Consider the following 25,640-nt stretch of genomic DNA (forward strand, 5'->3'; position numbering starts at 1 on the left):
CAGGATTGATTGAAAAATTTGGGACTGTTCTCCTTGGTGAGAAGAAGGTTAATTGGAGATTTGATACAAGTTTTCAAAGTCATGAGCAACATGAGTAGAGTAGATAGGGAGAGGTTTCTCCAGCTCGTAAAAGCAAAAGTGTTAAGAAAATGCTCTATCATCCAATGAAGATATGAAAATGTGCCTGGAAATGTGCTGGAGCCAGATTCAATGGAGGCATTTAAGAGAATATTGGTTGTTTATTAAGATATAACTTGTGTGAAGGGATATGAGAAAAGGCAGGAGAATAGCACTAGGTAATAGAATCGGTGCAGGCATAACGTGCCAAATGGTCTCCTCCTGCACCTTAACAAATCTGAGATTCTGTAAAAGAGCTAGAAACTGTCTGTCAATGTTGGTTTAAGAATCACAATTGAAATATATTTGTATGGAGTGAAGCCATCAAATACGTCTTCAAAACATTTGCAACACTTGAACCCAATGCATTCAGGTGTACATCTAAAATAGTAATCTCTCATTACTCTTCAAATGTTTACATATTTTGATATTCATTCCAATTTCAACCATTTGCTGTGGGAGGAGGTAGGTCTCACCGGAGCCAGTTTGATAGAATACAAGTACATCACTGATAAACGATGGGAGAACAGCAGAATGTGCTCAGTCAATCCTGCAGGGTTGTTTTTGAAATTAGATCTAAGGTTTGTGACCCAGTGTCCGTAAATATGAAGCAGCTCATTCAAACAGTCACGTCTGTTGATGCCACCAGTTCAGAATCAACAGCTGCACAACCTGGGTTGATTTATTTTTTGCCAGTGACTTTGTGGGGAGGGCTTTCCCTTGTGTTGTGAATGAGTTGGTTCTCTAAACCCAATGACTTCAATGTTTGAAAGCTGCAGACATTTCCATCCAGACTCTGTAAAAATGTAATAAGGGATCTCTGGCCCTTGCTGTATGCTATGCTTTGTGCTGTGTGCTGGATGGATAGCTACTTGTTCAGGTGTCGGTGGGGGAGAAATATTTCCAAAATATTTCACAGTCCTGATGCCATGTTGGCTGTCAGTATGGCCTTCAGTCTTCCCATTTGAGCTACAGCCTCTCTGATGGGCTGTCTCTGCATCTGCCAGACATTGAAGACATCAGGCATGTTCCAGCCACCTGCCGGCCCAATCAGAAGGCCTAAATCATTGCAAGGATGACAGCCTTACCAACAGTGGTGAGCGCTGCCACCACAGGACAGGGACTGCATGGGAACCTCATCTTGATATTGGCGGTGCCCCCTCCTCAGGGGTGACTTGCCACTCGCTAATATCTGCATCACAATGGAGGCAGAGCTGGAAAGAAGCCTTGTGGTTACCGGCCGAGGCTCTGCACAATGCCCTCCAGGCCCTTGTGGAGCTTTGGCATCTGTTTGGGTCTGCCACTGGGATCTTTCCGGAGGTTTTCCACAGTCAGCTCACAACTGGCCATTTGTAAGTTGACAATCCCATTGCTGGTCGCTTTCATTAGTGTCTCTCTGTTCCCAGTTTTTTTTTAACAGTCTGCACCAAAAAGAATTTTTATTTTAAAATGATTTTTGAAAAAAATGTATTTTTGTTTTATAATGTCTAACATAAGGCACTTTGAATGACATCTTTGTTGGATCTGGTTTCTTGTTCACTCAGTTTGAACCTACATAGAACCTTTAGGGTGCAGAGTGGCTACTCTACAATTAGGAAGCATTTGGTTTAGTTTGAGAAAGATTGGGGTCTGCATAATGGATAGTTTCTTCCAAGTATAACTTTTTACTTGATTATAGCTTTTAGTATTGATTATAGCTTTTTACATTATATTCCTAACCATTTTCCAATATGAAAATGACTTTTCAAAGTCTTCTATGTTTACTTTGAACATTATTTCTTGATCTGAGATCTCTACATGCCTCCAATTCTGTCCTTCTATTAATGTTCAATTCTCCTCACTCCATGATTTGTGGCTGTGCTGCCTGGGATCCTTAACTCTGAGATTCTCTCCCTCACCTTTCCACATCCCTCTCTATTAATTATCTTCTTTAAGATACATGTTAACATGTCATGCATGTTAATATTTGGCTAAAGGCAAAATATGGCAGATGCTGGAAATGTGAAACAAACACTGACAATGTTGGAGAAACTCACCAGATCTGGCAGTATCTATGAACAGTGAAACAGAGTTGATGTTTCTAGTCTGAATTTCTATTTTTAGAATTTTTATTCAGAACTGAAAAGTGTTGGAAATGATTTTAATACATTGACAGAATACATTGAGGCTGAGTGCAAAAAGGAGAAAGTGAAGTCTGCAGATGCTGGAGATCAGAGCTGGAAATGTGTTGCTGGAAAAGCGCAGCAGGTCAGGCAGCATCCAGGGAACAGGAGAATCGACGTTTCGGGCATAAGCCTGAAGAAGGGCTCATGCCCGAAACGTCGATTCTCCTGTTCCCTGGATGCTGCCTGACCTGCTGCGCTTTTCCAGCAACACATTTCCAGCTGAGTGCAGAAAGCAAAGCGGTAGTTACTGGTGGAGAAAGAAAAATGGCTGCATAATGGGTGTAAATTAACTTGTGAAAAGGTGGGAGTAGGTTAAAAAAGGTAAGTCTGTTGGGATTGTGGGATGGGAGGGTGGGAAGGTGGTATGGGTAGGTAAGGAAAATGGAGAACAGCCATAATGTGATCTGTTTCTGAAGTTATTGAAATTGATTTTGAAACTGCTGGGCTGGAAAGTATCTAAGGTGAAAAAGAAGTGTTGAGTACTTGGTTACTTGTCCTCAGATATCTTTGTAGTATGCAGGTAATAAGGAAGGCAAATGGAATTCTGGCATTTATTGTAAAAAGGATAGAGGATAAAAATAGGCTTAAAAAAAGTGTTGCTTCAAATGTACAAGGCATTAGTGAAACTACAACAGGGATATTCTGCACAATTTTGGACCCCTGACTTGAGGGGGGCTGTAGTTACATTAGAGGTTCACTAGAATGATTCCAGAGATTTCTTGTCTTATGAAAAGAGATTGAGCAGTTTAGGCCTATAGTCTTTGGTGTTTGGAAGAAAGGGAGATCTAATTGAAGTATATAAGGTGCTAAAGGGGATTGACAAAATAGGTGTTGAAAGTATGTTTCATCATATGGGGCAATCTAGAACGGAGGTCATAATTTTAGGATGTGGCAGACATCAACAGAAATGAGGAGGAGTTACTTCTCTCAAAGGGTCTTGAATCTATGGAATTCACGAGCCCATATTGCAGTGGATGCTGGGACATTGAGTAAATTTAAGCAGGTAATAGATAGATTTTTAAAAATTAGTCACAGGTTGAAGCGTTTTGGAGAGTGGGCAGGAAACTGGAGTTGAAGCCAAGATGAGATCAGCTGTGGTCATACTGAATGGCAGAGCAAGATCCAGCGGCTACTCCTGCTCTTAGTTCTTATGTTATTATGTTCTTATGTGGCTTAGTGCCAAACTTTGCTGGCGACGGTCCTGTGAGGGATACTTTACGTTGTTTAAGGTCCTCTATAAATTAATGTTCATATTCCCAAGCGGATGGGCAGTTCTGTGAAAATGGATTCAGCATAGATGTGAAATGAAAACTGTCAATGCATTTTGCAAATTCTCTAGTTGGATATGTTTGAAAAACATGGAAGATATATTTTGTGAAGTTAAAGGTTCATCATATTATTTTACTGAATATAGTTAGAGCAGGAGTGTAGGAGGCGAGGTGAAATTATTGTGAATAAAATCTGGAAGTGTTGGAAACACACAGCAAGTCAGTCATCATCCCCAGATAACCACAGACAAGTTAAAGTTTCAGTCAAATTTGGAAAGCTTCTTTTAAAATAAAGACTTGTTCATGTCTGGGATTGTTCAGGTAAAAGCCAGGGGTAGGATGCTCCTGGTCCTCCTTATCCCTGAACTTCTTGTGGCTAAGCTTCTGATAGGGCTGGCACCATCTGAGCCTTAAATGGGAACTGCATTTAAAATGTTGTTGGTGTTCCAGATATAGGTACATGGACACTCGGGCATCATTGAAAATAGATTGCCACTTCTCTGGGGCAGACAGCATTCCCCTATGCCTGGATTCAGGCAAGCTCAACTGGTCATCAGAGAACAGGAATTCAGTGCGAACACCCTCTTTCCATTTTAACCTTTTACCTGTTTCTATGAGAATGGACTGAGTTTAAAATTTCCTTTCTGTTAGTATACTTAAAACCATGAGAGGATAGACAGTACATGGTTGGACAAAGGAATTAGATTACTTACAGTGTGGAAACAGGCCCTTCGGTCCAACAAGTCCACACCGCCCCGCCGAAGCACAACCCACCCATACCCCTACATTTACCCCTTACCTAACACTACAGTCAATTTAGCATGGCCAATTCACCTGACCTACACATCTTTGGACTGTGGGAGGAAACCGGAGCACCCGGAGGAAACCCATGCAGACACGGGGAGAATGTGCAAACTCCACACAGTCAGTCGCCTGAGGCGGGAATTGAACCCGGATCTCTGGCGCTGTGAGGCAGCAGTGCTAACCACTGTGCCACCGTGCCACCCACCAATGACCTGGATTAGGAACATGATCTCTTATTCTATGTTTATTATACCTTCTAAACCTATCTAGAAGGTACTGATGAAAGTACAATTCTTTTGGATCAGCTATTATTCCAAGTCTCTGCATTCCTGTCAGCTGGAGTTGAAAGATCCCATGGCACTATAATGAAGTAGAGCAAAGGACTATTCTCCCATGTCCTAGCTAATATTTATTTCTTAATGGACAGCACTAGCAGCAATTACTGTTTTATATGCTGTTACATTGTTTTGGAACTTTGGAAAAAAGAGTCAAAGCAACAGCAGTTTTAAAAGGGAGAAGAGCAGACAAAGGAAGCACATAGTGAGGACAGTGCAGGAGAGAGAGAGAGAGAACCTGCACAGTTACCGCCTTTACTGTTTGAATTCATGTATCGCTGGACATCGGAGTGCATCTGGGAAAATTAACAAACAGTGAAATTCACAACTAATCTTGGAGGAACTGTTGGGCGAAATTCACAGCACAGAATCAGATAAGTTAATTGTTGTTTTAAGTCTGTCCGAGAGAAAGGTTGCAGGAGTGAGTATAGTGGATTCTTTCTTGACCCAGGGAGATAGTGAGGAAAGAGATCAATCTGAGACGGGTACAATTGAGAACAGAAGTGAGATAACAGTCAGGGCAGGCTGGGACAAGGTAGAACTAATAAATTAAACTGCATTTATTTCAATGCAAGGGGCCTAACAGGGAAGGCAGATGAACTCAGGGCATTGTTAGGAACATGGGACTGGGATACCATAGCAGTTACGGAAACATGGCTCAGGGATGGGCAGGACTGGCAGCTTAATGTTCCAGGATACAAATGCTACAGGAAGGATAGAAAGGGAGGCAAGAGAGGAGTGGGAGAGGCATTTTTGATAAGGGATAGCATTACAGCTGTGCTGAGGGAGGATATTCCCAGAAATAGATCCAGGGAAGTTATTTGGGTGGAACTGAGAAATAAGAAAGGGATGATCACCTTATTGGGATTGTATTATAGATCCGCTAATAGTCAGAGGGAAATTGAGAAACAAACTTGTAAGGAGAACTCAGCTATCTGTAAGAATAATAGGGTAGTTATGGGAGGGGATTTTAACTTTCCAAACATCGATTGGGACTGCCAAAGTGTTAAAGGTTTAGATGGAGAGGAATTTCTTAAGTGCGTACAAGACAATTTTCTGATTCAGTATGTGGATGTACCTACTAAAAAAGGTGCAAAACTTGACCTACTCTTGGGAAATAAGGCAGGGCAGATGACTGAGGTGTCAGTGGGGGAGCACTTTGGGGCCAGCAACCATAATTCTATTCATTTTAAAATGGGGATGGAAAAGGATAGACCAGATCTAAAAGTTGAAGTTCTAAATTGGAAAAAGGCCAATTTTGACGGTATTAGTCAAGAACTTTCGAAAGCTGATTGGAGGCAGATGTTTGCAGGTAAAGGGACGGCTGGAAAATGGGAAGCCATCAGAAATGAGATAACAAGAATCTAGGGAAAGTATATTCCTGTCAGGGTGAAAGGGAAGGCTGGTAGGTATAGGGAATGCTGGATGACTAAAGAATTTGAGGGTTTGGTTAAGAAAAAGAAGGAAATATATGTCAGGTATAGACAGGATAGATTTAGTGAATCCTTAGAAGAGTAGAAAGAAAGTAGGAGTTTACTTAAGAGGGAAATCAGGAGCGCAAAACGGAGACATGACATAGCTTTGGCAAATAGTATTAAGGAGAATCCAAAGGGTTTTTGCAAATATACTAAGGGCAAAAGGGTAACCAGGGAGAGAATAGGGCCCCTCAATGATCAGCAAGGCGGCCTTTGTGTGGAGCCACAGATAATGGGGGAGATACTAAATGAATATTTTGCATCAGTATTTACTGTGGAAAAGGATATGGAAGATATAGACTGTAAGGAAATAGATGGTGACATCTTGCAAAATGTCCAGACTACAGATGTCTTGAAACGGTTACAGGTGGATAAATCCCCAGGACCTGATCAGGTGTACCTGAGAACTCTGTGGGAAGCTAGAGAAGTGATTGCTGGGCGTCTTGCTGAGATATTTGTATCATTAATAGTCACAGGTGAGGTGCCAGAAGACTGGAGGTTGGCAAACGTGGTGCAACTGTTTAAGAACAGAGGTAAAGACAAGCCAGGGAACTATAGACCGGTGAGCCTGACCTCGGTGGTGGGCAAGTTGTTGGAGGGAATCCTGAGGGACAGGATGTACATGTATTTGTAAAGACAAGGACTGATTCGGGATAGTCAACATGGCTTTGTGCATGGGAAATCATGTCTCACAAACTTGATTGAGGTTTTTGAAGGAGTAACAAAGAAGATTGATGAGTGCAGAATAGTAGATGTGATCTATATGGACTTCAATAAGGCGTTTGACAAGGTTCCCCATGGGAGACTGATTAGCAAGGTTAGATCTCATGAAATACAGGGAGAACTAGCCATTTGGATAAAGAACTGGCTCAAAGGTAGAAGACAGAGGGTGGTGGTGGAGGTTTGTTTTTCAGACTGGAGGCCTGTGACCAGTGAAGTGCCACAAGGATCGGTGCTGGATCCTCTACTTTTTGTCATTTACATAAATGATTTGGATGCGAGCATAAGAGGTACAGTTAGTACGTTTGCAGATGACACCAAAATTGGAGGTGTAGTGGACAGCGAAGAAGGTTACCTCAGATTACAGCAGGATCTGGACCAGATGGGCCAATGGGCTGAGAAGAGGCAGATGGAGTTTAATTCAGATAAATGCGAGGTGCTGCATTTTGGGAAAGCAAATCTTAGCAGGACTTATACACTTAATGGTAAGGTCCTAGAGAGTGTTGCTGAACAAAGAGACCTTGGAGTGCAACTTCATAGCTCCTTGAAAGTGGAGTCGCAGGTGGATAGGATAGTGAAGAAGGCGTTTGGTATGCTTTCCTTTATTGGTCAGAGTATTGAGTATAGGAATTGAGAGGTCATGTTGCGGCTGTATAGGACATTGGTTAGGCCACTGTTGGGATATTGCATGCAATTCTGGTCTCCTTCCTATCGGAAAGATGTTGTGAAACATGAAATGGTTCAGAAAAGATTTACTAGGATGTTTCCAGGGTTGGAGGATCTGAGCTACAGGGAGAGGTTGAACAGGCTGGGGCTGTTTTCCCTGGAGCGTCGAAGGCTGAGGGGTGACCTTATAGAGGTTTACAAAATTATGAGGGGCATGGATAGGATAAATAGACAAAGTTTTTTCCCTGGGGTTGGGGAGACCAGAACTAGAGGGTTTAGGGTGAGAGGGGAAAGATATAAAAGAGACCTAAGGGACAACTTTTTCATGCAGAGGGTGGTACGTGTATGGAATGAGCTGCCAGAGGATGTGGTGGAGGCTGGTACAAATGCAACATTTAAGAGGCATTTAGATGGGTATATGAATAGGAAGGGTTTGGAGGGATATGGGCTGGGTACTGGCAGGTGGGACTAGATTGGGTTGGTATATCTGGTCGGCATGGACGGGTTGGAGCGAAGGGTCTGTTTCCATGCTGTACATCTCTATGACTCTAAAGCTAGCGACAGTGATATTGTTGTTTTCAGGATATTGCTACATGCAAATTTGCTGCTGCATTTACTACTATTCAATGTGGCTACACTTGAAAAGATACTTCATCAGCTGTAAAACTCATTGGGCCATTCTGAGGGGGTGAAATTTGCTCAATAAATTCAAGTCCTTTTTTTAATTTAGCTATATTGTGGAAGAAATATATTAGGCTTTTGAAGAGGCTACATTTGCTATTTTCACACAATTGGATACACGTATCAATAGCATACTCTTCATATTCTTTAAGCTGTTTGTAAAGTACAATAGCAAGTTATATTTTGCTTTAGTAAACAGGGTCTTCTCTCTTTCCCAACCACATCAGGCATGTTTGCTGGGTGGGCTATGAACTGTGAGTTCATGTAACTTATTTAATCCCTTTTGGTTTCTTGTCCGAAATACTTCTGTGGTTGCAATACTTGCAAATTGCTGAGATTTGTTCAGCGGACCAGGAATTGATTCTCCTTGAGCTCCTTTTGGCTAAGAACTCTCTCTCTCTGAGGTTATCTCAGAATCTTTCTTTGACTGTTCTTTTCAAAATGCCTTATGAATATCAAAATTTAAGATGGCTGCAATATTACTTTTGATGCATCATTTTTCCAAAAAGCAAAGTCAATCACATGGAGTTCCCTATAGTGTCTTCCCAGTTTCCTGTTCTCTCCGAAACTTTGAATTTTCTCACCTTTTAAAGGACCTGTTTTACGCCTCTGTGATTGTTACTGAAGTAGCACAGCAGTCTGTTTGCTTTTTTTGGTTACAGTGAATCAACAGTAACAGTTAACTGTCTCCTATGTGCTACCTTCTAAGATTCTGTTGAAAGTAACATACTGAAGATTGGAATCACAAAATAAATAGCAAGTGCTAGAGAAACTGATCAAGTCTGTACAGAAGAACCTCGATTATCTGAACGAGATGTGCGGGCACTAACTTGTTTTGATAATTGATTATTCGGATAATCGATTTGACCTTAAACAAGGGAAGCCATACTGATCTGACACTGTGCTCTACTGGAGAGGTTTTTTAAATCAATAATTTTGATGAGTTTGCTATTTAAACAGACTAATCTTTACATTCTGCAAATTGCAGGTTAAACTGAGAAGGACTAAACCCTTACCATCACATAAATATATGAAATCCCAACATTAAACAAGGTCCCGAACAGTTTCTACAATCACAAGAGCAATGTCAGTTTCTGGGAACTCTGTCGCGATAGAAAGACAGAAGCACCGTCTGGCACATGCATTTGCTTTGTCTGCCATTTTTTCACGAATGGCCCAGTAAAGTGACAGGAATAAAACACTTACTTTTGCAAAGGGCTGTGTAACTAACCCTTACGTGAAAAAATCCAATCACTGTTGTTTGAGGTGCTTGTGTTTCTTTGTTTTTGCCTGTGTTTTCATATGTCCTTTGGTACAGGTAATCTGAATTCACTTGCCTCTTTGATGTAACATTTTTGCAAGACCTTGAGATCATCTTCGGATAATCTGAAATTTGGATAATTTGACATTTGAATAAGCAAGGTTCCTCTGTAGATGTACACCTGTTGGTGTTTGAGTCCAATATGACTAACTTCAGACTTTCCAAAGAAGTGTCATATCAAACTCGAAACATTAATTCTGTTTCTTTCTCCACAAATACTGCTAAACCTGCTGAGTTTTTCTGGACTTTCTGTTTTTATTCCAAGATTCTATTCCAGTTTTTAGCTGTCTTTGTAAGATAAATAATAATAAATAACAATAATAGTATTTTAATAATGTACACTTTTTTGATGTAGACCAATAGATTGTTGACAGAATATCTATTATGCCAAATTCAACTCCTAAGAGTATCCTGTTCACTCTTTGCACAACAGGACAATGCATTCACTGTGATACAAACAGTGTTCAGTTGAAATTTAATTTGTACTTGGGAGACATTTGATTTTCTTGTTAACCTGACTTCGAACCTGGCTGAATTTTTGCCATGTGTTTCAAACACTTCATAGATGCTTCGGCTGTTCTGTTTGCTTGACAGTAAGTGGGTATGAAAGGTTATTTGTAGACTGAGCTGGAATAATAATCTCAGCTTGTTTTATCTTATCTACAGTACGTCAGTACAGTGTAATTATTTCAGAACCTTTTTAACCTTCCTCGTCTGTAGCAAACTTCAACTGTCATGTTGCTAGGAATCCATATTTATATTTAATCAGGGGATTAGCTCAATATACTTAGCAATGCATTTAATGCAGAGATTGGTTGCTAAAGTACTGTTGCAATTAAGTGCTTTCAGCAACATGTTTCTTTTGGGACCCTTTACAAGTCAGAATATGTGTGCGCAATTGTATCTGAAAGCAAACAGAAAGGTTGTAAAATGTTGGTGCTTAATTGATGGGAAAGCAGCAAGCAAACTGTTTGTCTGTGGTTCAGAAAGATTCACACTAGGGGGCACAAATTACAATGTTGGAAACAGGGAATGAGGGAGGCAGATGAAACGTTTTCACCAAAAAACGTTTCCACGTGATGGGTCTAAATCAATTATTTGTAGTTTTTCTTTCTTTCTCTCAATTTCCAGCTGTGCATTGCGATGGAACATCTAGACATTTCTGTTAGTGATGTATCATCTTCCATTAGATCATGGCTGATTTCCTTCTTCATTCACCGCATTTCTCCATATCACTCGACTTCTTTGACTTATATAAAAATGAACGTCATTATTTAAAGATTTACTTGCTTTTGGTTTATTTACGATATGTGTAATTTTGTTAACAGCGTGTAATCTAACAAAGACTTTCCTGTCCGTTATGCTCATAGATGCCTTATGTCCAACCATTCAGTTGGAGGGTCTGCAATTCAACCAATCACAACATCAGCATGTTGAAACTTCAGGTAATTCCTATTTAATTGTTACCATTCCTTCCAATAGCAATTACAATTAAAAACAATGGAGAGTGTGTCATTTTCATGTATGGCTGATGGTAACTAACATCTTACTATGAGATGTGGGTAATTATCATTGAAACACAAGATATATGCATGCAATTCTATGAAAGCTGTCTTTCTCTTTCCTGAATAACCCAACAGTTCTTTTTATACAGTTTTCTGGGTCATCTCCATTAATTTAACTCATATGTTCAAAGCTTGGAGCCTGACGACTAACATCACTAGAATTGTTTATGGGGTGAGGGTAAATATAGTGTCACCAGTTTGGGACATCGACACATAATGTCTCTAACACCACCTTCTGTATCAGTCCTCACATCCCCATATAAATAGGTCTCATCAAACTGACAGACATTCACAGAAGGGAAGTGACTCCCATTGATGCAAGTGATGAATTAAAGGATACACTTGGGAATTACATCAAAAAATATGTCACAGGAATAAAACGCCAGACAAAGAGATTGGATCAGGTCTGATCACAATTTGACTGGCACCCATAAAACCCGAAATGAAAAGCCTTAAAAAATGAGACGAGAGTCCAGAGACCGTATATTCCTGTCAGGGTGAAAGGAAAGTTGGTAGGTGTAGGGAATGCTGGATGATGAGACAAAATGAGGTTGTGGTTAAGAAAGAGAAGGAAGCATATGTCAGGTATAGACAGGAGAGATTGAGTGAATCCTTAGAAGAATATAAAGGCAGTAGAAGTATACTTAAGAGGGAAATCAGGAGGGCAACAAGGAGACATGAGAGCTTTGAGGAGAAAGTGAGGTCTGTTCCCTGGATGCTGCCTGACCTGCTGTGCTGTTCCAGCAATAAAGTTTCAGACATGAGAGCTTTGGCAAATAGGGTGAAGGAGAATCCAAAGGGTCTTTATAAATACATTAAGGACAAAAAGGTAACTAAGGAAAGAATAGGGCCCCTCAAAGATCAGCAAGACAGCCAATATGTAGAGTTGGAGGAGATGGGAGAGATACCAAAAGAGTATTTTGCTTCAGTGCTTACTGTGGAGAAGGAGGAGAAAGTGAGGTCTGCAGATGCTGGAGATCAAAGTTGAAACCTTATTGCTGGAACAGCACAGCAGGTCAGGCAGCATCCAGGGAACAGGAGATTCGACGTTTCGGGCACAGGCCCTTCCCCAGGAAGGGCCTGTGCCCGAAACGTCGAATCTCCTGTTCCCTGGATGCTGCCTGACCTGCTGTGCTGTTCCAGCAATAAAGTTTCAACTTACTGTGGAGAAGGACATAGAAGATATAGAATGTAGGGAAATAGATGGTGATATCTTGCAAAATGTCCATATTACAGAGGAGGAGGTCCTGTACGCCTTAAAATGCTTAAAAGTGGATAAATCCTGACGATCTAATCAGGTGTACCCGAGAACTCCGTGGGAAGCTAGGAAAATGATTGCTGGGCCCATTGCTGAGATATTTATATCATCGATAGTGACAGGAGAGGGTGCTGGAAGACTGGAAGTTGGCTAACGCGGTGCCACTGTTTAAGAAAAGTGATAAGGACAGGCCAAGGAATTATAGACCAGTAAGCCTAACGCCGGTGGTGGGCAAGTTGTTGGAGGGAACCCAGAGGGACAGGATGTACATGTATTTAGAAAGGCAAGGACTAATTAGGGATAGTCAGCATGGCTTAATGCGTATTTGATTGAGTTTTTTGAAGAAGTAACAAAGAGGATTGAAGAGGGCAGAGCCGTAGACATGATCTATATGGGCTTCCGTCAGGCGTTTGACAAGGTTCCTCATGGGAGACGAGCAAGTTTAGATCTGATAGAATACAGAGAGATCTAGCCATTTGGATACAGAACTGACTTGTAGCTGGAAGACAGAGAGTGGTGTGGAGAGTAGCTTTTCAGACTGGAGGCTTGTGACCAGTGGAGTGCCAACAGGATTGGTATCGGGTCCACTACGTTTCATCATTTATATAAATGATTTGGATGTGAACATAGGAGGTATAGTTAGTAAGTTTGCAGATGACACCGAAATTGGAGGTGTAGTGGATAGCGAAGAAGATTACCTCAGAGTACAGCGGGATCTTGATCAGATGGGCCAGTGGGGCTGAGAAGTGGCAGATGGAGTTTAATTTAGATAAATGTGAGGTGCTGCATTTTGGAAAAGCAAATCAGAACAGGACTTATACACTTAATGGTAAGGTCCTGGAGAGTGTTGCTGAACAAAGAGACCTTGGAGTGCAGGATAATAGTTCCTTGTAAGTAGAGTCGCAGTTGCATAGAGTGAAGAATGCATTTGGTATCCTTTCCTTTATTGGTCAGAGTATTGAGTATAGGTGTTGACAGGTCATGTTGCGACTGTACAGGACATTGTTTAGGCCACATTTGGGCTATTGCGTGCAATTCTGGTCTCCTTCCAATCAGAAGGATGTTGTGAAACTTGAAAGGGTTCACAAAAGATTTACAAGGATGTTGCCAGGGTTGGAGGCTTTGAGCTGTAGGGAGAGGCGAAATAGACTGGAGCGTCGGAGGCTAAGGGATGACCTTATAGAGATTTATAAAATCATGAGGGGTATGGATTAGATAAATAGACAACGTCTTTTGCCTGGGGTGGGGGAATCAAAAATAGAGGGCATAGGTTTAGGGTGAGAGGGGACAGATAGAAAAGAGACCTAAGGGGCAACGTTTTCACGCAGAGGGTGATGTGTGTATGGAATGAGCTGCCAAAGGAAGTGGTGCAGGATGATACAATTGCAGTATTTAAAAGGCATCTGAATGGGTTTATGAATAGGAAGGGTTGAGAGTGGTATGAGCCAAGCGCTGGCAAATGGGACTAAATTAGGTTTGGATATCTGGTCAGTGTGGATGAATTGGACGGAAGGGTCTGTTTCTGTGCTGTACATCTCTATGATTCTATGACTCTACCTGAACAGTACAACAGATGAAAGAATTGGAGGGTGAGATATCTGAAGTCAAGATCACCACCTGAATGAAAGACTTCCAGGACTGAAGCACATACTCCCACGGATCTGCCTCCTTTCACAGTTAGCAATCATCATCCTTATACTGACTCTGGTATACGTCACTGTCCTATCAATCAAGTTTGCCCATTGGGAAAAAAAGACTAATAGGCATCATCATGATGCAAAATAAATAAGCTATATAGATGGGTATGATGAAGGAACTCCAAGAGATATTGTTCTTTGCAACTGGTGACTTGATTTGCGGTTATAATGCGAACTAGTCGCATAGGTTTGCTCTTTGTGATGTAATCTATTTATTTGTGTAGCACACGTTTTATAAGTTCTTTTTATTTAAGTTTTTTTGATAACTTCTTTTAATATAGTGGGTTTAACATCTCAAGTGTTTAAATAGTTAGCTAAACATTTAAATCTGAGGGTCCCCCACCTCATGCCACCAGCTAACTAAATTTTGAACAAAATTCATAAAGAAGTCATTGTTTTAAAATGAAGAAAATGTAGGTAGTGGAATGTTCCTTTTAAATAAAGCTCTTTTGGGACCTAAAAGCAACATTAGCCAACTGAATGACATGCCGGGAAGGGAACCGAGATCATGAGCCAGAATGCTTGTAGAATTCACTGTCAAATTGGACCAAGACGGACAGATAGAGTCGTAGAGATGTACAGCATGGAAACAGACTCTTCGGTCCAACCCATCCATGCCGACCAGATATCCCAACCCAATCTAGTCCCACCTGCCAGCACCCAGCCCATATCCCTCCAAACCCTTCCTATTCATATACCCATCCAAATGCCTCTTAAATGTTGCAATTGTACTAGCTTCCACCACATCCACTGGCAGTTCATTCCATACACGTACTATCCTCTGCATGTAAAAGTTGTCCCTTAGGTCTCTTTTATATCTTTCCCCTCTCACCCTAAATCAATCCCCTCTAGTTCTGGACTCCCCAACCCCAGGGAAAGGACTTTGTCTATTTATCCTATCTATGCCTCTCATAATTTTGTAAACCTCTATATGGTCACCCCTCAGCCTCCGACGCTCCAGGGAAAACAGCCCCAGCCTGTTCAGCCTCTCCCTATAGCTCAAATCCTCCAACCCTGGCAACAGCCTTGTAAATCTTTTTAGAACCCTTTCAAATTTCACAACATCTTTCCGATAGGAAGGAGACCAGTACTGCACACGATATTCCAAAAGTGGCCTAACCAATGTCCTGTACAGCTGCAAGATGACCTCCCAACTCCTGTACTCAATACTCTGACCAATAAAGGAAAGCATTCCAAATGCCTTCTTCACTATCCTATCTACCTGCGACTCCACTTTCAAGGAGCTATGAACCTGCACTCCAAGGTCTCTTTGTTCAGCAACACTCCCTTCGACATTACCATTAAGTGTATAAGTCCTGCTAAGATTTGCTTTCCCAAAATGCAGCACCTCGCATTTACCTTGATTGATGTATTGAATAGCTGTTGCTGAGAGAATGCTGTGAGGTTTTAGATGAAACAATAATGTTTTGGTAGAACTGTTTCTGATTCAGCACCAGCTCATTTAATAGGGAAATTAAAGTATCTAACACTGCCGTTCGTAGTACCATTTCCTGGGATAATGTTAATTACATTGCTGCATCAATCTACTGTTACTAAATAGGAGGAATCAGCATGTTGTTTACCATGCTAACATAGTAAATGATAAAAAGCCATGATGACGCAGAGAACTGTTTTTAAAGGGGCCAATCCAGGGGCTTACTCTCTGGAGACAACATCAGTACAAGAAGCAGGAATCTTGGGAGTGAACAGAACAGCCTCAACCTTAGCTCAGCCAGCTGTAATTGGGATAGTATAAATGTCTTTACCAACTTGCACTTCCAAAGCAGATTTTAAACCAGTGGGAGAATATAGTAATTTAACATCTATACAGTTTCTCGGTATATAAGATGGTGAAATAGAACTGCATATATATATCTCCGTTTCAACAATAATAAAGAACGTCTTATGGTAAATTAGCATTAAGTAAGCAATTAAATCAGACACACATGAAAATTTAGAATGGTTTTTCTGTATATAATTTATATCACGATTCTGTCAAAGTGCTCTGAAAGAAAAATATTCAGTGATGTGAACTTCATAATGTAGCATGGCAAAGTGGAAATCTATTATTAAAAATTGAGTTGGAAGCTGTATTGAAGAGAAGTCTTCAGTCTCTGATTGTTTCAAAGAAGATTTCGAAGAATGTAAGGTCCTGAGTCATTATTGTTGTATGAGTCTCAAAGGGTTAATACCGAGGACTGTCAATACTACTGCTCCTGAGAATTGTATCATATGGACTTGTGGGGCAGAACAATTTAGGATCTTGAAGAAATGTGACCCAAAATTTGGTCCTCCAAAAGTCTTTGTAACAATATCAATCATATCCAGAATGAGCTGCCAGAGATAGTGGTGGAGGCTGGTACAATTATAACATTTGAAAGGTACCTGCTGGGTATATGAATCCAAAAGGGTTACAGGAATATAAGCCAAGTGCTAGCAAATGGGACTAAATTAGGTTAGGTTACCTGGTCGCAGGAAGTGTTTTTCCTTATAAACACCATGCTAAGCAGACTATGTAGTTTCCTACACTTGCAGAAGATGGTGGGTGCAGCCTTCGCATGAACTGTACAAGGGTAATGAACCAGAAAAGCCATACAAGAGCAGTCATGTCCTGTCAAAAATATAATTGCACCATGACAAATTTGGGAACATACATATTTGCACGGAGAGGGTGCTAGTGAGATAGAACTGGGTGTTGGAACCAGGGGCATTCTGTCCTTGTTACGGTTGGAGGGGTGGGGTCTGAGGGCGGAGGTGCGGGATGTAGACGAGATGCATTGGAGGGCATCTTTAACCACGTGGGAAGGGAAATTGCGGTCTCTAAAGAAGGAGGCCATCTGGTGTGTTCTGTGGTGGAACTGGTCGGTGTACATGTGGAACTTGAGGCCATGTCTTCACATGTCTCGTGAAGAGGGAGTGAGCAGTTTAAACCTGTACTCTTTGGAGTGTAGATGAATGAGGGGAGATTTAATTGTGATATATAAAATGCTAAAGGGGATTGACAAAGTAAATGTTGAAAGGTTGTTTCCTTACATAGGGCAATCTAGAACCGAGGTCATCATTTTTGGATAAGGTGTGGCAGATTTAAAACAGATGAGGAGAAATTATTTCTCTGAAAGAGTTGTAAATCTGTGGAATTCACTACCCCAGAGCATTGTAGATGCTGGGATAATGAGTAAGTTTGAGGAGGTGAAAGATAGATTTTTAATTAGTAAGGGTTATGAAAGGTTGGTAAGAAAGTGTTGAGGCTGAGATGAGGTCAGCCATGATTGTATCAAAGTGGCAGAGTAGGCTCTCCACCGGATCTGCTCCCAGGAGGACCAGTTCCACCACAGAACACACCAGATGGCCTCCTTCTTTAGAGACCGCAATTTCCCTTCCCACGTGGTTAAAGATGCCCTCCAACGCATCTCGTCTACATCCCGCACCTCCGCCCTCAGACCCCACCCCTCCAACCGTAACAAGGACAGAACGCCCCTGGTGCTCACCTTCCACCCTACCAACCTTCGCATAAACCAAATCATCCGCCGACATTTCCGCCACCTCCAAACAGACCCCACCACCAGGGATATATTTCCCTCCCCACCCCTTTCCGCCTTCCGCAAAGACCGTTCCCTCCATGACTACCTGGTCAGGTCCACGTCCCCCTATGACCCACCCTCCCATCCTGGCACTTGCCCCTGCCACCGCAGGAACTGTAAAACCTGCGGCCACACCTCCTCCCTCACCTCTACCCAAGGCCCCAAAGGAGCCTTCCACATCATCAAAGTTTTACTTGCACATCCACTAATATCATTTATTGTATCCGTTGCTCCCAATGCAGTCTCCTCTACATTGGGGAGACTGGGCGCCTCCTAGCAGAGCGCTTTAGGGAACATCTCCGGGACACCCGCACCGATCAACCACACCGCCCCGTGGCCCAACATTTCAACTTCCCCCTCCCACTCTGCCGAGGACATGGAGGTCCTGGGCCTCCTTCACCGCCGCTCCCTCACCACCAGACGCCTGGAGGAAGAACGCCTCATCTTCCGCCTCGGAACACTTCAACCCCAGGGCATCAATGTGGACTTCAACAGTTTCCTCATTTCCCCTTCCCCCACCTCACCCTAGTTCTAAACTTCCAGCTCAGCACTGTCCCCATGACTTGTCTGGACTTGTCCTACCTGCCTATCTCCTTTTCCCCCTATCCACTCCACCCTCTCCTCCCTGACCTATCACCTTCATCCCCTCCCCCACTCACCCATTGTACTCTATGCTACTTTCTCCCCACCCCCACCCTCCTCTAGCTTATCTCTCCATGCTTCAGGCTCACTGCCTTTATTCCTGTTGAAGGACTTTTGCCCGAAACGTCGATTTCGAAGCTCTTTGGATGCTGCCTGAACTGCTGTGCTCTTCCAGCACCACTAATCCAGAATCAGGGGCTGAATTGCCTACTTCTGCTTCTAGGGAAAAGGCAGGAAACTGGAGCTGATGACGATCCAATCTCATTGAATAGTTCAGCAGCCATGTTAGCTGAATGGCTTATGTCTGTTTCTATATCTTATGAGCTTATGATGTCACTATCTGTCAATGAAAGATAGGATGTGCCAAGGATCAATCACTACTGGACACCAGAGGTACTGACTTTTAACATCAAGCTTAACTAGTAGAGAAAGTGAATATTTGCCAGTTCTATCTCCACACTCCCCCTCCATTTCATCTCTGGTCTGCTTTCTCACTATCGGTTCTGAGCAAGAGGAAACATGATCCAGAACTATTTGTTCCAAATATTGAATTGTTTATTGAATGCCCAGCTGCCCAAAATACAAGAAGGTCACAGACACATAGGAGCCATTTTACCAAAACTCGCTGAACTGGAAACTGATGAGATGGAGAGCACCATTAGTTTTACACCCTGCTTAACTTCCTTCCTCCATTGAAATTGATATGAATAATATTGTTGCCAAGTTAAAAAAAGTGTTCCATCCAATCCTTTGGATTTTCCTATTCAGTGGGTTCATTCCAAAGTATTTTCTCTCTGACAAACCCTCCTTGTCAGTCACAAAACAGTTCCATATGCTTAAATGGGCTCAAATTTTGAACGTCATTTATTTCAGTTACTTACTTACTTAAGTGTAAGTTTACTTACACTTTAACTCCAAGGAAAGCTGCATAGTAAGCAAGTTAAGTTGCAGATAAAATACAGTTAACTCTCTGCTGGTTGCTGGTGCTGTCCAAATACAAAAGTGTTTAGTGATTGAATGAGTTATTTTCTTAAAAGCTGATGACTTTAAAAGTAGAATAAGCAATAATGAGTAATGAGCTGGATATATTTAGTAATTGTGTGCGAACATTTGTCAAATCGTGATCATAACATAATTGAGGTCAACACAACATTTGAAAATGTAAAAGCACAAATCAGCTACTAGAGTTTTAGTCTACGTTAGCTTGACTTTAATGAGGTGAAGTGCAGACTGTCCACAGTAAATTGGGAAAATCTGTTAACAAGCAAAAAAGTGAAGAACAGTAGAGAATACTCAAAGAAAATTTAACAAGTACAATACCAGTTTATAACCCTAGTGGAAAAGCTCCACTTCACAGACAAAAAAAAGTAGTAATGGATAATTAGAGACAAGAGACAGCATAAAACTTAAAGAATGTGCTGACAAAAATGCAATAAACAGTACAGATCCTGCAAAACGGGAATGACACAAGGACCAGAAAATAGCCAAAAGCAGTTTCTAAGAGGTATGAAACAGGGTTATGAAAGGAAACATACAAGGGACGTCAGTAGCAACTGTGTGAGCTGCTTTACTGTATCTGTACACTGATCTGCTCACACTGTGTCAGCAGTTTTAGTGTATCTACTCTGTATACTGATCTGTACGCACTGTGCCAGTAATGTTATTGTACCTACTCCATCTACTGCTTTGCATACACTATGAGCAATGTTACTGTATCTACTCTTCATACAGCTCTGCATGCACTGTGCAAGCTGTGTTACTGTATCTACTCTGTATACTGATTGTACGCACCGTTATCGGCGGTCTTACCATATCTACAATACATAATAATCGGTATGCAATGAGTTAATGGCGTTAGTGTACCTACTGTACACACTGATCATAGAATTATAGAATCTTTACAGTGTGAAAGCAAACCATTTTGTCCATCACACTTACCCTCTGAAGGGTGTCCCACCCAGACCTACTCATCTACTGAATCCCTGTAATCCTGCATTTCCCATGGCCAAGCCACCTAACTTGCACATCTTTGGATTGTGGGAAGAAATTGGAATATCATGCAGAAATGGAGGAGAATATGCAAACTCCACACAGACGGTTATAGAGTCATAGAGATGTACAGCACTGAAACAGACCCCTCGGTCCAACTCGTCCATGCCGACCAGACATCCCAACCCAATCTAGTCCCACCTGCCAGCACCCGGGCCATATCCCTCCAAACCCTTCCTATTCATATACCCTTTTAAATGTTGCAATTTTTCTAGCCTTCACCACTTCCTCTGGCAGCTCATTCCATACACGTACCACCCTCTGCGTGAAAAAGTTGCTCCTTAGGTCTCTTTTATATCTTTTCCCTCTCACCCTAAACCTATGCCCTCTAGTTCTGGACTCCTTGACCCCAGAGAAAAGACCTTGTCTATTTATCCTATCCATGCCCCTAATAATTTTGTAAACCTCTATAAGGTCATCCCTTAGCTCAAGGGAAAACAGCCCCAGCCTATTCAACCTCTCCCTATAGCTCAAATCCTCCAACCCTGGCAACAGCCTTGTAAATCTTTTCAGAACCCGTTCAAATTTCACAACATCTTTCCGATAGGAAGGAGACCAGTACTGCACACAATATTCCAAAAAGTGGCCTAACCAATGTCCTGTACAGCTGCAACATGACCTCCCAACTCCTGTACTTAATACTCTGACCAATAAAGGAAAGCATTCCAAAGCCTTCTTCCCTATCCTATCTAGCTGCGGCTCGACTTTCAAGGAGCAATGAACCTGCACTCCAAGGTCTCTTTGTTCAGCAACACTACCTAGGACCTTAGCATTAAGTGTATAAGTCCTGCTAAGATTTGCTTTCCCAAAATGCAGCACCTCGCATTTACCTAGATTAAACTCCATCTGTCACTTCTCAGCCCATTGGCCCATCTGATCAAGATCCAGTTGTAATCTAAGGTGACCTTCTTCGCTGTCCACTACACCTCCAATTTTGGTGTCATCAGCAAACTTACTAATTATATCTCTTATGCTCATATCCAAATCATTTATATAAATGATGAAAAGTATTGGATCCAACACCGGTCCTTGTGGAACTCCACTGGTCACAGGCCTCCAGTCTGAAAAACAACTCTCCACCACCACCCTCTGTCTTCTACCTTTGAGCCAGTTCTGTATCCAAATGGCGGGTTCTCCCTGTATTCCATGAGATTTAATCTTGCTAATCAGCCTCCCATGGGGAACCTTGTCGAATGCCTTACTGAAGTCCATATAGATCACACCTACTGCACTACCCTCATCAATCCTCTTCGTTACTTCTCCAAAAAACTCAATCAGGTTTGTGAGACATGATTTCCCATGCACAAAGCCATGTTGACTATCCCTAATCGGTCCTTGCCTTTCCAAATACATGTACATCCTGTCCCTCAGGATTCCCTTCAACAATTGTCCCTCAGGATTGCCCACCACCAATGTCAGGCTCACTGGTCTATAGATCCCTGGCTTGTCCTTACCACCTTTCTTAAACAGTGGCACCACGTTAGCCAACCTTCAGTCTGCCGACACCTCATCAGTGACTATCGATGATCCAAATATCTCAGTAAGAGGCCCAGCAATCACTCCCCTAGCTTCCCACAGAGTTCTAGAGTACACCTGATCAGGTCCTGGGAACTTATCCACTTTTATATGTTTCAAGACATCCAACACTTCCTCCTCTGTAATATGGACATTTTTCAAGATGTCACCATCTATTTCCCTACATTCTATATCTTCCATGTCTTCATGCCCCCTTTTTGCCCTCCTGATTTCTCTCTTAAATATACTCCTACTGTCTTTATACTCTTCTAAGGATTCACTTGATCTATCCTGTCTATACCTGACATATGTTTCCTTCTTTTTCTTAACCAAACCCTCAATTTCTTTAATCATCCAGCATTCCCTATACCTACCAACCTTTCCTTTCACCCTAACAGGAATATACTTTCTCTGGACTCCATTATCTCATTTCTGAAGGCATCCCATTTTTCAGCTGTCCCTTTACCTGCGCCCAATCAGCTTTTGAAAGTTCTTGCTTAATACCATCAAAATTAACCTTCCTCCGATTCAGAATTTCAACTTTTCGATCTGGTCTGTCCTTTTCCATCATTAATCCTCCTCTCTTTTGGTTTCAGATTCCAGCATCCACAGTAATTTGCTTTTATCCAGGTGTTTAACCCACTGCCATCTCTCTTCCAGGAATGCCTACTCTGAAGAAGTACTGCTCTTCTCTCCAACAGGATAAATACCTTCCTATTTCTCCATTTTTTTAGCTTTGACAAAGGGTCGGTTAGACTCGAAACGTCAGCTCTTTCCTCTCCTTACAGATGCTGCCAGACCTGCTGAGATTTTCCAGCATTTTCTCTTTTGGTTTCAGATTCCAGCATCCGCAGTAATTTGCTTTTACTCAATACCAGAAACTTTGTTGTTCATGCTGTGTACCCCCGAGTGTCCAGAACCCCCTACATTTTCCAAAACAGCACATTTGTTTGAAATGGGGATAGCCACAGAAGACTCCTGCATTACCTGCCTACCTCTCTTACCTTTCCTGGAGTTAACCTATCTATGTGACTGTACCTGAGACTTCCCCCCTTCCAAAACTGCCATCCATCACATCCCCTTGCTCTTGTAAATTCCTCATTACCTCTAACTGACTCTCCAACTGATCCATTTGATCTGATAGGATTCGTAACCAATGGCATTTCTTGCAGGTATAAGTCTCAGTAACCCATAAACTCTCCACATCTGACAAGAAGAGCTTCTTTCAATCTACAGACCCAGAAAATAGCACTGTCTTATTCCTCTACAAAACACTGCTCCAGGTTAATTTAATACTTATGGCTTATATTTTAAGTTTAATCAAGAGACATAAATCAATACAACATATAATCAAGAAAGAACCCACTCTACTCACTACTGCAGACTTATTTTAAGGCTGGGCTTAAAATCCACTTATCTGCTTCTATGCTGTGACCTTTCCCAAACAGGTCCTTCCAAGATCAGTTGTGAATTTCACTGTTTTTAAAATTTTTCCAGACGCACTCCGATGTCCAACGATACATGAATTCAAACAGCAAAGCCAGTAATGTACAGGCTCACTGTGGTGTCAGTTCCTCTCTCTCCCTCTCTCTCCTGCACTGACCTCACTATGTGCTTCCTTTGTCTGTTCTTCTCCCTTTTAAAACTGCTGTTTTGACTTTTTTTTCTCCAAAGTTCCAAAACAATGCAACAACATATAAAACAGTAATTGCTGCTCCTGGAATTTGAGGAAATCCCCTCCAACACCTAAAACACCTCAATAAAGGAGCAGCTGTTACAGCCAGAAATTTTTCCCGTCCTCCATCTTGAGTTAATACCTTGAAATTTCAGTAACTAAAATGGTTTTAAACTAGGAAAAAAGCAGACAAAGTGGTCACCATCAATATTTGACCAGAAAATGGCCAAGTCACAAATGACTTACAGGGTTGGTTAGTTCAGTTGGCTAGACAGCAAGTTTGCAATGTAGAGTGATGCCAACAGTGCAGACTCATTTCCCTCACCAGCTGAGAAAACCACTAAGATCTCACTTCATCTACCTTGAAATATTGCAACCCTCAGGTTGTTACCAGTCAGTCAATCTCTCTGCAATGCAACAGAGAAACTATCGTGACTTAACCTTCCAAATCTGGTGTGGCCCAGTGTAGCAGCCTCCTTGCTTGAGGCTGGAATCGAATCCAGGTCCCTAGTGCTGTGAGGCTGTAGTGCTAAAAACTGCCGCACGCCAGCCAAATCTGCATATACTGTCAGTAGTGTTACTGTATCTACTCAATATATTGATCTGCATACACTGTGTGCCACAGTATTACTGTTTCTACCGTGTACTGATTTGTCTGCCTCTGTGTCAACAGTCTATTAAGTCTAATTTGTATATTGATCCGAACTCACTGTCAACAATGTTACTGTATCTACTTTGTATATTAATCTATATGCACTTAGTCAGCAGTGTTATCCTATCTACTTTATATATTGACCTGAAATCACTGTGTCAGGAACGTTACCTTACCTACTCTGTTTAATGATCTACTCACACTGTCAACATTTTTAGTTTATATATGCTGTCTTCTGATCTGCAAACACTGTGTCAACAGTGTTACTGTATGTACTCTATATACCAATCTGTATGTACTGTCAGGGAGTGATCCTGTATCCACTTTGTATATTGATCTGTATGCACTGTGTCAGTAGTGTTATTCTTTCTAGCCTGTGTGCTGATCTGCACGTACTGTCAGCAATGATATAGTATTTACTCTTTACACTGATCTGAACTCACTATGTCAATGACATTACCATCTATACTTTTTACAATGCTCTGCACACACTACGTCAGTGGTGTTATTGTGTCTACCCTCTATAGCAAGCTGCATGCACTTTGTCAGCAGAGTCATCAAATCATGTAACATAGAAACAGACCCTTACCTTAACTCATCCCTGCCCACCAGGCTTCCTAAACTTAACTGGACCCATTTGCCTGCGTTTGGCCCACATCCGTCCAAAATCTTCCTATTCATCTATCTGTCCAAATATTTTTTAAACATTCTAATTGTACCCACTTCTACCATTTCCTCTGGTAGCTCGGTCCAGAGGGTGCACCACCCTCTATGTGAAAAAGTTGCCCCTTCGGTCCCTTTTAAATCTTTGCCCTCTCACCTTAAACCTACGCCCTCTACCCTGGGGATTCCCCTACCCTGGGGAAAGGACCTTGGCCATTCACCTTATAAAACTCCAAAAGGTCACCCCCTCAGCCTCCTATGCTCCAGGGAAGAAAGTCCCAGCCTGTCAGCCTCTAACTCTATCTCAAACCTTCCAGTCTTGGTAGCATCCTAATAAATATTTTTGCACCTTTTCCAGTTCAATAATATTCCTACTTTTAACAGGGCAACCAGAATTGTACGTAGTATTCTAAGTATGGCGTTACTAATATCATGCACAGCTGTAACGTGAGGTCCTAACTCCTATACTCAATACTCTGACCGATGAAGGCAAGCATGCCAAATGCCACCTTCACCATACTGTCTACTTGTGACACCATTTTCAAGGAACTTACCATTAACCACCATTAGTTGTAAGTCTTGTCCTGGTTTGTCTTACCAAAATACAAAACCTAACATTTATCTGAATTAAATGCCATCTGCCATTCCTTGACCAACTGTCCAGCTTGATCAAGATCCCATTATACTCTTAGATAAACTTCTTCACTGTCCACAATACCAGCAATTTTGGTGTAACCCATAATCTTACTAACTATGACTCATATTTTCTCATCCAAATCATTTATATACAA

At 41.8% G+C, this 25,640-nt stretch overlaps 1 protein-coding gene across 3 annotated transcripts in view; it reads left to right on the plus strand.

Annotated features, from left to right (window-relative positions):
* col19a1 (collagen, type XIX, alpha 1) overlaps window positions 1-25,640 on the plus strand; it is a 422,382-nt gene that overhangs the window by 16,370 nt on the left and 380,372 nt on the right. For all 3 annotated transcript variants that reach the window (XM_087979446.1, XM_087979452.1, XM_087979458.1), the window contains exon 3: window positions 10,923-10,997. In XM_087979446.1, coding sequence (XP_087835572.1) covers window positions 10,923-10,997 — 75 coding nt within the window. The remainder of the gene's footprint in view (window positions 1-10,922; window positions 10,998-25,640) is intronic.

The sequence above is a fragment of the Chiloscyllium plagiosum genome, unplaced genomic scaffold, assembly GCF_037043375.1.
Source record: "Chiloscyllium plagiosum isolate Xiang-an unplaced genomic scaffold, Cpla_swu_hap1 HiC_scaffold_3, whole genome shotgun sequence".
In the NCBI taxonomy this organism is placed as follows: domain Eukaryota; kingdom Metazoa; phylum Chordata; class Chondrichthyes; order Orectolobiformes; family Hemiscylliidae; genus Chiloscyllium; species Chiloscyllium plagiosum.